The sequence below is a fragment of the Malus domestica genome, chromosome 10, assembly GCF_042453785.1.
Source record: "Malus domestica chromosome 10, GDT2T_hap1".
In the NCBI taxonomy this organism is placed as follows: Eukaryota; Viridiplantae; Streptophyta; class Magnoliopsida; order Rosales; family Rosaceae; genus Malus; species Malus domestica.
Window position 1 is genome coordinate 5,068,136 of NC_091670.1, and position 13,476 is coordinate 5,081,611.

Here is a 13,476-nt window from a genome sequence, read left to right on the forward strand (position 1 = left end):
ACAAATGTATAGTTATAATAACTTATTTACAACTTAAAATCCAGCCATCTAAACTTGCAAATTGTTGCAGCCATGAGGCTCGTTAATTATTTTTTAATATTTTTTTTCACTGTTTTCCTATATGATAAAGGGTGGTGCAATCTACACACCTAACTTTACCTCTCACATATCCCTTGTTAATTACTGTCCTTTCTATTTTTCAATTCATTCGATCAATTTCAACTGTACAATACACAAGCAAAACACAAAAGCGAATACACCAATTCTGGTTGATTTCTTAAGAGAGAGTCATCATCCAAACCAGAGTAGTGCTAAAGACTAATTGGAAAACTAATCATTGTCCGTACAACCAACAAAATCACACTCCCAAATAGGTTACAAGCATTCATCCAAGTTCCAACTAGTACTAGAGAGCAGCAACAGTCTAGAACTCCCATTTCTTCATGTCCACGCCGACCGGAGCACTTCCCTCAACCTTTTGTTTCCCACTTCCTTACAGTTTGTCTAAGTCATTGTCCTGTTCCACTCCCCACAGCATGTCTTGTCTCCACAGAGCACTTCCCTCAACCTCTTGTTTCCCACTTCCTTCCAGTTTGTCTAAAGCACTGTCCTGACTTCCCTCAGCATGTCCTGTCTCCTCGGTGCCCTTTTTCGTCTGTATTCGAAGAGGTGATAATTTTCCGCACCTCCATTAAGTTCTTCCCGCCGCATCGCTTAGTCTACCCTTTTTCGTTTCGGGGATGGGTAGTACGGGCTTGACGCTCCAACAACTGGGCTACTGACCCTTAGTGGAACAGAGTTGTCCTCGCTGAATTCAAGAGATGTCCAGTGTAATGGTTCAGCTTTAGCCAGGCGAATTTCAACTTTGGTGGACAGAACGTCAAATCTGCACTTTTCAGGCATTATCTTTCCAAATAAGCGAGGCTGAAAATAATATGTATCTTCACCAGCAACATCAATGCTAACACTTAGTATTTGTTCACCAAAGTCAACATTAACGTCTTTGGCTGGTATGCCCTTGGCGAATATAGTCACAACCACTTCTTCTGGCTTCTGGTAGAATTCATGCCTGTACTTTGGGTTGACAGATGCTACGGCCAACTCGAAGGGGCCATAGATGAACGCCTCCTTTGCACGCTTTTTGAGATCAGAAGCCATGGGCGGACAACGGTCCATGTGGACTGAGGGAGATGTAAGAGTCTAGATAAAAAGTATACAACTATGGTTAATTGTTGATTTCTTTACATCTTTGAGATAAGAAACTAAATACAATTTATGGTATTTAATAAAATACAAAATACGTTGATTAATTAATAAATTTTTAATTTATCGATTATTTAATATTTTGCTAAATAATTGTCTTCCTGGGTCTCGAGGCTATTAATTTAAAGAAGTTTAATTATATAGAAAACCAAAAATAAAAACAGAACAAAATATAAAAATAACCAAACCTAAACTTAGGTGCTAAAATTTGGCAAATATACGATATAACTCTAATAATTTCGGAAGTACAAACCTCGTCTGATGAAGTATTGCTTGGTACGGCACCAATCTCGTCATTCCTAGAGTATGAGTCACCACCATCACCATCATCCCAGACTAGATTAACTCCTGTTTTCATTGCTTTCGCTCTCCAACCTGTAACTGCAGAAATCGAGACTTCGTCCCCACTTTGCAAAGGGAATACATCATTTGATAATACACTTTGCAAACGGAGTACACTATTAGCGAAACCGAGTGTATATTCTCCCGGGATGTGCAAAGTCTTACCCTTGGTAATATTTGTAACAGTAAATCCAGGACAATACGTTTTGAAAACACAGCAGAGAGTCAATCCTCTAAAAATTACGACCAATAATTTGAGGCACTTTAAAATGAACACCATTGGACTCATGAATACCAACAAACTGGAACCACTCTGGATTATCATAAACTCCATTGAGAAAAATGCCACCATGTCCGCAAGAAGTCCATCCCTAGATCATACCATGTAAAGCCAGATTAATTTGTAGAAGCAATAGTCTTAATTATGCATGCGTGTCATCAACAGTGCCTCTGTGGGCGTGTGATAGAAAGTGCAAGAGAATATAGCTCTCAGAGAGAGATCTGTAGGATGTTCTTCCTAAAACTCAGCATGTACACGTCATTCTTATGCATAAGTAATATATTCTTGTACATGCATGTCTTATGCGTGTATGTGTGAGAGAGAGAGAGACCTGTATGATGTTCTTCCTAAAAGCAGCAGTGAGATCGGTGCAGCCTTCCATATGAATCCTCCTCATAGTGTTTAACGACTTATGCAAGCCTAGAATCTCAGTGAGTTCGGGAGAGCAATTCAGATGCAGTTCTACCATACTCGACATTTCTGAAAAATTTGGCATTTTTTCAAGTGCAATGCACTGATTCGCTCTCAAGATTTCCAAATTTGTTGGTAAATTCGGGATTTCATGAAGACACATGCAAAAACTCAAATCTAACATTTTAAGCTTGGAGAGTCGACTGAGGCTCGGTAGGCTATAAAACAAATTGCCAGCAAGCTCCAATATTTCTAAAGAAAATAGACTCCCAAGATCCTTAGGGATTGCATCATCAGTTAAACCGCAGTTTCCAAGATCTAAAAGTGTCAAAGAATTTAAGCCATGCAATGAAAGGAGCACAGATCTCAGGTTCTTCAATCCTGCTATCGAGGATGGTAATTTCCTTGTCATTGTATGGCTTGCTTGAGGTGTTGTCGATGATACCATCTCCCCCTTGTCCTTCAGTTTTATAAATCCTGTACAGCCTTTAAGAATAAGAGTCTCAACTGATTTTGACTTACAGAAATCCCCTGGAAAATACTGAAGCGTTTTGCAGTCTTCAAGATTTACCAACGAAAGTCTTTCAAGATGCCCAATGGATGGGTGAATCTTAGACAATCTTACACAGTTTACCAATATCAGTTTTTCAAGATTTGGGACTTTGGAAAGATCTGGTGATTCTGTTAGGTAATGGGAATGACTGAGATTGATGATTTTCAGATTCTTGAGCAGCTGCTAGGAAAAAACAGATAACAAAATAAAAATTCAAATACAAGAGAGAAAGCAAGATATTGGCATTCACAGAAGCTGAAGAAAATAATTAATAATTTGTTTGAGATCGTATCATACCACGTCAGTATCCTCCCAAACTCGTATGAGTTTGCTATAGTTCAGGTCAATAGCAACTAGGTTTGGTTGATCGAAATCTTCAGGTATGACCTTCAGAGGAAATCCATGCCAACACAACCATCTTAACTCTTTTGAAAGATTGCTGTGACTTCCGGTAACATTTACATAATTGAGTTTGAGCAATCTCAGACGTCGCATCTTTCTAAATGCTTCTGTACTGAAGCTACGCTCGCCAGACTCTTTCATATCTAAAGCGAGTCCTTCAACGTCTTCCGTTCCCTATTCAAGGAAAATAAAAAGGAAAAAAGTAAGACAAAATTTATTTTGACGTGAAAAGAGAATTTACACACATGAAGAAAGCCATGAATGGGATGTATGAACTAGAATTCAGTTGTGATTTACATTTTGCCAAATTAATTAGGTATCTTAGTCGGCATCGGTTACACGGTGTTACTTTATGTATTACTAAACCCTTGGCACACGCGTGTGCCTTTAATATTGTTTTGGACTTCTATTTTTGAATATAAAAATACGTGGTGTACAACTCGTGTTCCGGTTACAATAAAAAATTTCTCCATCTACTGCGTGGGTTTGGGGTTTTTAATTTAAAAAATTAATTATTGCAATAATAGGTGGCATATACTTATCCCTTAATGAAGTTCATATTTAACAAAGATTTGATTGCCGAAGTACTTACAGATTGTTTCGCCAATACGTCTATTACATCCACATGATGCCACAACCTACTACGTTCTCCTGGATGGTAACGGCATTGTGCATGTACGATTTCTCTGGCCATGTCTCGAATCAAGTCATGCATCATGAGATTGCCTTCTGTATCAACAGTTACAAGGCACTGATCTTGGAGTTCTCGAATTCCTTTTTCTGGATATAAGTCACAGCCATCCAATATTGTCGTGACATAGTTCTTGTTCATTCCAATAAAGAAACAGCCTATATTCAGGAATACATCCTTCACAAGGTCATCAGTTAGCCCATCATAACTTATTTTAAGTATTCCCTGTATCTCCCTAGGAGGATGTCTTTTCCATTTATCCAGTACAGTTTCCCATTCACTTTTGCTTTTTGTACACAGATAAGAACCTAAGACTTCTAGTGCTAGTGGTAATCCTGCACAGTAGCCAACAGCTTTTCTTGAGAGCTCAACATACTCTTCATTAGGATAACTCTTACCAAAGGCATGCCAACTAAGTAGCTCAAGAGCTTCTTCTTTATTCATTTCTTGCACAATATATATCACATCCACATTAAGCATCTCTAGCAAATGTCGATCTCTTGTTGTTATGATAATTCTACTTCCTGGACCAAATGAGTAATGATTTATACCTAATGCATCTAACTGTGCATCGCGGTCTACATCATTTACTATGACAAGCACTCTTTTGTCGCCAAGTCTTCTTATAATCTCCTTGGTCCCTTCATTGACCTTAAGAACCTTCATGTTTCCCAAACTCAATATATCAGAAAGAAGTTTGTTCTGTGAATGAACCAGTTTCTTATCTTCTCTCACATTTGGAAGGAAGCTTGCACCATCAAAACTATGATGATGTTTCTTGAAAACGGCTTTTGCAACCGTTGTTTTACCCAGTCCGCCCATACCCAAGATTCCAATGATACGGACATCATTTGATCCTTCAACGTCTAAAAAATTACTGATTACTTGAACGCGAGAATCTATTCCAACTGGGTGTATGGCTACGTCCAAGTAATTGCTTCTCAGTTCTCTACTGATTCCTTCATACCTGGTAGGTAAAATTCAATTCAAAATTAAGCAAAAGTAAGATTTACAAATAAACAGCACAATTAAATTGAACTAATATCTTGCTCATTATGACAAGAGCTTGGGAGTGGAAGATTTGAAAGCCCAGTGATGCATCAAAATCTTTGAAAATCATTAAAGCATTAAACAACACAGATTTCTCATGGAAGAGTCTGGAAGCTCTACATTGCAATGTGTAAAATCAATTACTCCAAGGCGTAGTTATGATAATTTCATTGTTTCTTGACATTTGATATATATGAGAGTTCAATAGACCAATACATTATGTAGCCAATTAATAACTCTTGTTAGAAGGAATGGGAAATAAAAAAAAATCCAAAATATAGGAAAGGAAAAAAGAAATAAGAAAGTACCCATCAGCACCCAATAACCAATCCGGATGTTGGTCAAAATCGTATAGAAGCAAGTCTGAATCATGCATATTTTCCTTCATAAAGTTGTCCCATACTAGATTAACCCCTATTTTCTTCACACTCACAGAAGCATCTGCAGGTTCAACAGGCTTTACAAATATATCAACCTTGTCCCCTCCTTGCAAATTGAGCACATAGTTTGATATATGTCCCTGCCAAAGATAATGGCCATCAAGCGTGCAGGAAGTTGGTACCGAGGCATATGTTATCCGGGCGAGCAAAGCAGTACACAACAACAACAACAACAACAAAGCCTTTTCCCACTAAGTGGGGTCGGCTATATGAATCCTAGAACGCCATTGCGCTCGGTTTTGTGTCATGTCCTCCGTTAGATCCAAGTACTCTACGTCTTTTCTTAGAGTCTCTTCCAAAGTTGTCCTAGGTCTTCCTCTACCCCTTCGGCCCTGAACCTCTGTCCCGTAGTCACATCTTCGAACCGGAGCGTCAGTCGGCCTTCTTTGCACATGTTCAAAATCACCGGAGCCGATTTTCTCTCATATTTCCTACAATTTCGGCTACTCCTACTTTACCTCGGATATCCTCATTCCCAATCTTATCCTTTCTCGTGTGCCCACACATCCCACGAAGCATCCTCATCTCCGCTACACCCATTTTGTGTACGTGTTGATGCTTTACCACCCAACATTCTGTGCCATACAACATCGCTAGCCTTATTGCCGTCCTATAAAATTTTCCCTTGAGCTTCAGTGGCCTACGACGGTCACACAACACGCCGGATGCACTCTTTCCATCCAGCTCGTATTCTATGGTTGAGATCTCCATCTAATTCTCCGTTCTCTTGCAAGATAGATCCTAGGTAGCGAAAACGATCGCTTTTTGTGAGCTTCGCTAGATTGCTCCGGTCATTAGTGTGGATAAGTATATAAATGGATAGAGATAGGAAAGCAAACACAAGATGTACGTGGTTCACCCAGATTGGCTACGTCCACGGAATAGAAGAGTTCTCATTAATTGTGAAGGGTTTACACAAGTACATAGGTTCAAGCTCTCATTTAGTGAGTACAAGTGAATGATTTAGTACAAATGACATTAGGAAATATTGTGGGAGAATGATCTCGTAATCACGAAACTTCTAAGTATCGGAGTGTGGTGTCGTCTTGACTTGCCTTATCTGTCTCATAGGTAGATGTGGCATCTTCTCTGGAAGTACTCTTCCTCCATCCAGGGGTGGTATCTTTAACTGGTGGAGATGCACAAGGTAATGTATCAATTTCACTTGAAGCTTACTTGTAGTTTCAGGCTTGGTCAAGCGCGATACAAACCATGTAGTAGGAGTCCCCCAAGTCGCCGAGCTCGGGGGTCTGCTGAAAGAGGTGACAGACAAGGTAAGCAATCAGAGCTCCGACTGATTGTTCACCTTCTCCCCATCTTGCAGCAGCATGAAGGATAAAGAGAAGAAAAATGAGAAGAGATGATATGAGATACTTTTGCTTTTGAAGAAGTAACTTTCCACAGGCTTATTCTTGAACTGAGCTGGAGGGTTTTCTGGTTTCCTCCAGAGTATAAGGCCGACTGAAGAATTTGAGGGTCAAAACAAGTCCATCAAATCTAGAGTACGTTCCACCCTGCTGATATGGGATACTTTTGCTTTTGACAGAGTAATGAATGTATCGGCACGTGTGCTGTTACGCTTGTCTCCACATGCTTCCTTGTATCCTTCGCACTTGCCCTATCTGTTCCTCAAGCAGATGCGGAATCTTCCCTGGAAACATAAGATGTTGAAGATGAGTACTCGAGAGCAATGTCAGGTAAGTAATCAGGTAAGGGGTTCCAGGCAGTCAGTTCCTGGCTGGAAGCTTGATTCCAAGTGCTGACTGATTGCTCTCTTTCTCCTTGTCTTGCAGGTAAAAACAAGGCCAAAAGAAAAGACAGGGAAAAAGCATGATATGGGATACTCTTGCTTTTAACCCTGATGATATGAGATATTCTTGCTCTAGTATAGCTTGTTTGCAGAGGTATTATCGGGGGGAAAGAAAGCTGAATATTTCGAAAGGCTTCGTTGGGAGTGCCCTCTCAGATATGATGAAGGGTTGAGCATTTTTGCAGGTCTGCCTGTCCGTTGGGGATGGAGGTCGACATATATAGGAGTCTCCCTAACAACAAGTAGTAATGCTATTCCTTTACCCTGCTTGGTCATAGCACGGTAGTGGGAGCTGCCAGTTTCACATGTTTTAACTCTGTCAGAGCACTTTGAAAAAGTGGTCTGTGGTATCTGGCTCTCGAGATTCGGAGAACGATGCCTCTTCGATTTTTGAGAAAGCAATCATGCTGGGGGTATGACTCTCGAGATTCGGAGAGCAGTGTCTCTTCGATTTTTGAGGAAGTAATCATGTTGGGAGTCTGGCTCTCGAGATTCGGAGGGCGGTGCCTCTTCGATTTTGGAGCAAGCAATCTTGTTGGGAGTGTTGTCTCGAATGTGAGTAAAGGTTGGGCATGTTTGCTAGTCTACCTTGCCACGAAGCACAAAGGTTGACACACAGGGACTTTCCAATTATCCAGCAATGGTACTGTTCCTTTACCCTCTCTTCGATTTTGAGAAAGTAGTCATGTTGGGAGTCTGGCTCTCGAGATTCGGAGGACGGTGCCTCTTCGATTTTGGAGCAAGCAATCTTATTGGGAGTGTTTTCTCGAATGTGAGTAAAGGTTTGGCATGTTTGCTAGTCTACCTTGCCACGAAGCACAGAGGTTGACACACAGGGACTTTCCAATTATCCAGCAGTGGTACTGTTCCTTTACAGTTGTGGATAATAATATGGTAGCTAGACCTTCAAAATTTATGTGTCTAAACTTTTGTTAGTGCTGTTTCTTTGCTATTCTTTTACCTTTCTTGGTCAGAGCGATGTAGTGGGAGCTGCAAGCTTCACGTGCTCAACTTTGGTAGAGAACTTTGGCAAAGTTATTTGTGGTACCCATGAGCTATTGTTGCGTGTGGGAAGTGGGTGATTGAACAGTAAGATTCATGTGCTTTCTACTTCACCAGAAGTCTTCGACAGAATGCCCATAATTTCTGCAAAGCTGAGTGTGCGTGTGACAGGTGCTGACAAGGCTAGAAAAGTAGGTGCCTCTTCGATTTCTGAGATCGGCCCTCGTGGTCTCTGAGCAGCCCAGCTTTTGAGAAAGCGAGCGCCTCTTCGATTGATTCGGAGAACGATGCCTCATCGATTTTTGAGAAAGCAATCATGCTGGGGGTCTGGCTCTCGAGATTCGGGGAGCAGTGTCTCTTCGATTTTTGAGAAAGTAATCATGTTGGGAGTCTGGCTCTCGAGATTCGGAGGGCGGTGCCTCTTCGATTTTGGAGCAAGCAATCTTGTTGGGAGTGTTTTCTCGAATGTGAGTAAAGGTTTGGCATGTTTGCTAGTCTACCTTGCCACGAAGCACAGAGGTTGACACACAGGGACTTTCCAATTATCCAGCAATGGTACTGTTCCTTTACCCTCTCTTCGATTTTTAAGAAAGTAGTCATGTTGGGAGTCTGGCTCTCGAGATTCGGAGGACGGTGCCTCTTCGATTTTGGAGCAAGCAATCTTATTGGGAGTGTTTTCTCGAATGTGAGTAAAGGTTGGGCATGTTTGCTAGTCTACCTTGCCACGAAGCACAGAGGTTGACACACAGGGACTTTCCAATTATCCAGCAGTGGTACTGTTCCTTTACCCTTGTGGGTAATAATATGGTAGCTAGACCTTCAAAATTTATGGGTCTAAACTTTGTTAGTGCTGTTTCTTTGCTATTCTTTTACCCTTCTTGGTCAGAGCGATGTAGTGGGAGCTGCAAGCTTCACGTGCTCAACTTTGGCAGAGAACTTTGGCAAAGTTATCTGTGGTACCCATGAGCTATTGTTGCGTGTGAGAAGTGGGTGATTGAACAGTAAGATTCATGTGTTTTCTACTTCCCCAGAAGTCTTTGACAGAATGCCCATAATTTCCGCAAAACTGAGTGTGCGTGTGACAGGTGCTGACAAGGCTGGAAAAGGCTGGAAAAGTAGGTGCCTCTTCGATTTCTGAGATCGGCCCTCGTGGTCTCTGGGGAGCCCAGCTTTTGAGAAAGCGAGCGCCTCTTCGATTTTTGAGATCGGCCTTCGTGGTCTTTGAGCAGCCCAACTTTTGAGAAAGCAAACGCCTCTTCGATTTCTGAGATCAACCCTCGTGATCTCTAAGCAGCCCAGCTTTTGAGAAAGCAAACGCCTCTTCGATTTCTGAGCAGGCGCCTCTTCGATTTCTGAAGCTTCGTCGAGTGCAGATTTTTATAGGGGCTGGCATTAAGTTCCAAAGCACACTTGAATCTCCACCAGTAGAAGCTTCATTCTTGCACTTCTAAGATCTTGATTTGTCCGACCTCTTCTCTCTTCAACACCTTTGAAAATGTCTGGCCCCTCCGACCGTCGTTTTGACTTGAACCTTGTTGAAGAGGCAGCCCCGCCTTCTCCAGACAACATATGGCGCCCATCCTTCGTCTCCCCTACTGGTCCTCTTACCGTTGGGGATTCCGTGATGAAGAATGATATGACCGCTGCGGTGGTGGCCAGGAACCTTCTCACTCCCAAAGATAACAGACTACTTTCCAAACGGTCTGATGAGTTAGCTGTTAAGGATTCGCTGGCTCTCAGTGTTCAGTGTGCAGGTTCTGTGTCTAATATGGCCCAACGCCTATTTGCTCGAACCCGCCAAGTTGAATCATTGGCGGCTGAAGTGATGAGTCTCAAACAGGAGATTAGAGGGCTCAAGCATGAGAATAAACAGTTGCACCGGCTCGCACATGACTATGCTACAAACATGAAGAGGAAGCTTGACCAGATGAAAGAAACTGATGGTCAGGTTTTACTTGATCATCAGAGATTTGTGGGTTTGTTCCAAAGGCATTTATTGCCTTCGTCTTCTGGGGCTGTACCGCGTAATGAAGCTCCAAATGATCAACCTCTGATGCCTCCTCCTTCTAGGGTTCTGTCCAGTACTGAGGCTCCAAATGATCCCCCTCCGGTGCCTTCTCTTTCTGGGGCTCTACCGACTGCTGAGACTTCTCCTAAGCAACCTTTGTGAAGGCTCCCTCTTGTGTGCTTATTTTGACTCATGTATATGTACATATTTGTAGCTTATCGGGGATATCAATAAATAAGCTTTCCTTCATTTCAACGTATTGTGTTAAATACACCAAAGCCTTCTTCGCTAAGTTCTTTGAATTTTCTTTTGTTAAAGCTTGTATGTTGAAGCTTTCTGAGTGGAGCATGTAGGTTGGGGTAGTGTTCCCTTAATTTCCCGAGTGAGGAAAACTTCTCGGTTGGAGACTTGGAAAATCCAAGTCACTGAGTGGGATCGGCTATATAAATCTTAGAACGCCATTGTGCTCGATCCTGTGTCATGTCCTTCGTTAGATCTAAGTACTCTAAGTCTTTTCTTAGAGTCTCTTCCAAAGTTTTCCTAGGTCTTCCTCTACCCCTTCGGCCCTGAACCTCTGTCCCATAGTCGCATCTTCTAATCGGAACGTCAGTAGGCCTTCTTTGCACATGTCCAAACCACCGTAACCGATTTTCTCTCATCTTTCCTTCAATTTCGGCTACTCCTACTTTACCCCGGATATCCTCATTCCTAATCTTATCCTTTCTCGTGTGCCCACACATCCAACGAAGCATCCTCATCTCCGCTACACCCATTTTGTGTACGTGTTGATGTTTCACCGCCCAACATTCTGTGCCATACAGCATCGCCGGCCTTATTGCCGTCCTATAAAATTTTCCCTTGAGCTTCAGTGGCATACGGCGGTCACACAACACGCCGGATGCACTCTTCCACTTCATCCATCCAGCTTGTATTCTATGGTTGAGATCTCCATCTAATTCTCCGTTCTTTTGCAAGATAGATCCTAGGTAACGAAAACGGTCGCTCTTTGGTATTTCTTGATCTCCGATCCTCACCCCTAACTCGTTTTGGCCTCCATTTGCACTGAACTTGCACTCCATATATTCTGTCTTTGATCGGCTTAGGCAAAGACCTTTAGATTCCAACACTTCTCTCCAAAGGTTAAGCTTTGCATTTACCCCTTCCTGAGTTTCATCTATCAACACTATATCGTCTGCGAAAAGCATACACCAAGGAATATCATCTTGAATATGTCGTGTTAACTCATCCATTACCAACGCAAAAAGGTAAGGACTTAAGGATGAGCCTTGATGTAATCCTACAGTTATGGGAAAGCTTTCGGTTTGTCCTTCATGAGTTCTTACGGCAGTCTTTGCTCCTTCATACATATCCTTTATAGCTTGGATATATGCTACTCGTACTCCTTTCTTCTCTAAAATCCTCCAAAGAATGTCTCTTGGGACCCTATCATACGCTTTTTCCAAATCTATAAAGACCATGTGTAAATCCTTTTTCCCATCTCTATATCTTTCCATCAATCTTCGTAAGAGATAGATTGCCTCCATGGTTGAGCGCCCTGGCATGAACCCGAATTGGTTGTCCGAAACCCGTGTCTCTTGCCTCAATCTATGCTCAATGACTCTCTCCCAGAGCTTCATTGTATGACTCATTAGCTTAATACCCCTATAGTTCATGCAATTTTGTACGTCGCCCTTATTCTTGTAGATAGGCACCAAAGTGCTCATTCGCCACTCATTTGGCATCTTCTTCGTTTTCAAAATCCTATTGAAAAGGTCAGTGAGCCATGTTATACCTGTCTCTCCCAAAAGTTTCCACACTTCGATTGGTATATCGTCTGGGCCTATTGCTTTTTTATGCTTCATCTTCTTCAAAGCTACAACCACTTCTTCCTTCCGGATTCGACGATAAAAAGAGTAGTTTCTACACTCTTCTGAGTTACTCAACTCCCCTAAAGAAGCACTCATTTCATGTCCTTCATTGAAAAGATTATGAAAATAACCTCTCCATCTGTCTTTAACCGCGTTCTCTGTAGCAAGAACATTTCCATCCTCATCCTTGATGCACCTCACTTGGTTTAGGTCCCTTGTCTTCTTTTCCCTTGCTCTAGATAGTTTATAGATATCCAACTCTCCTTCTTTGGTATCTAGTCGTTTATACATATCGTCGTAAGCCGCTAACTTAGCTTCTCTGACAGCTTTCTTCGCCTCTTGCTTCGCTTTTCTATACCTTTCACCATTTTCATCAGTCCTCTCCTTGTATAAGGCTTTACAACATTCCTTCTTAGCCTTCACCTTTGTTTGTACCTCCTCATTCCACCACCAAGATTCCTTTTGGTGTGGGGCAAAGCCCTTGGACTCTCCTAATACCTCTTTTGCTACTTTTCGGATACAACTAGCCATGGAATCCCACATTTGGCTAGCTTCCCCCTCTCTATCCCACACACATTGGGTGATTACCTTCTCTTTGAAAATGGCTTGTTTTTCTTCTTTTAGATTCCACCATCTAGTCCTTGGGCACTTCCAAGTCTTGTTCTTTTGTCTTACTCTTTTGATATGTACATCCATCACCAACAAGCGATGTTGATTAGCCACGCTCTCTCCTGGTATAACTTTGCAATCCTTACAAGTTATACGATCCCCTTTCCTCATTAGAAGAAAATCTATTTGTGTTTTTGACGACCCACTCTTGTAGGTGATCACATGTTCTTCTCTCTTCTTAAAGAAGGTGTTGGCTAAGAAGAGATCATATGTCATTGCAAAATCCAAGATAGCTTCCCCATCCTCGTTTCTCTCCCCAAAACCATGGCCACCATGAAAACCTCCATAGTTGCCTGTCTCCCTGCCCACGTGTCCATTTAAATCTCCTCCTATAAATAACTTCTCCGTCTGAGCAATTCCTTGCACCAAGTCTCCAAGATCTTCCCAAAATTTCTCCTTCGAACTCGTATCCAACCCTACTTGAGGTGCGTACGCACTAATCACATTGATAAGTTCTTGTCCTATTACAATCTTGATTGCCATGATTCTATCTCCTACCCTCTTGACATCTACAACATCTTGTACCAAGGTCTTGTCCACGATGATGCCAACACCGTTTCTCGTTCTATTTGTGCCCGAATACCAAAGTTTAAACCCTGAGTTTTCTAGATCCTTTGCCTTACTACCAACCCACTTAGTTTCTTGTAGGCACATAATATTTATCCTTCTCCTCATCATAACTTCCAC

The 13,476-nt window shown here is 41.9% G+C and overlaps 2 protein-coding genes across 2 annotated transcripts; both read right to left on the reverse strand.

The window, feature by feature from the left end:
• Nucleotides 1-255: 255 nt before the first annotated feature.
• On the reverse strand, nucleotides 256-5,576 carry LOC103404187 (disease resistance protein RPV1-like). The gene is made up of 6 exons (XM_029109416.2): nucleotides 5,301-5,576; nucleotides 3,844-4,909; nucleotides 3,147-3,425; nucleotides 2,217-3,029; nucleotides 1,517-1,976; nucleotides 256-1,200 (listed from the first exon to the last, which is right to left on the reverse strand). Exons 1-5 carry the CDS (start codon nucleotides 5,378-5,380, stop codon nucleotides 1,839-1,841), a joined length of 2,376 nt encoding a protein of 791 aa, XP_028965249.2. The 5' UTR covers nucleotides 5,381-5,576; the 3' UTR covers nucleotides 256-1,200; nucleotides 1,517-1,838.
• Nucleotides 494-1,158, reverse strand: LOC139188506 (protein SGT1 homolog B-like). The gene is made up of 2 exons (XM_070806089.1): nucleotides 784-1,158; nucleotides 494-655 (listed from the first exon to the last, which is right to left on the reverse strand). The coding sequence occupies exons 1-2, from the start codon at nucleotides 1,156-1,158 to the stop codon at nucleotides 494-496; spliced, it is 537 nt and encodes a 178-aa protein (XP_070662190.1).
• Nucleotides 5,577-13,476: the final 7,900 nt, after the last annotated feature.

Bases quoted from the DNA above. Each gene is read 5' to 3' on its own strand.
- LOC139188506 (XM_070806089.1), bottom strand. From the start codon at position 1,158: ATGGCTTCTGATCTCAAAAAGCGTGCAAAGGAGGCGTTCATCTATGGC. The intron at 656-783 runs GTCAGTAGCCCA...CTTCGAATACAG, and splicing joins ACAACTCTGTTCCACTAAGG to ACGAAAAAGGGCACCGAGGA.
- LOC103404187 (XM_029109416.2), bottom strand. From the start codon at position 5,380: ATGAAGGAAAATATGCATGATTCAGACTTGCTTCTATACGATTTTGAC. The intron at 4,910-5,300 runs GTACTTTCTTAT...TTTACCTACCAG, and splicing joins TGGTTATTGGGTGCTGATGG to GTATGAAGGAATCAGTAGAG. The intron at 3,030-3,146 runs GTATGATACGAT...TTTTCCTAGCAG, and splicing joins TTTGGGAGGATACTGACGTG to CTGCTCAAGAATCTGAAAAT.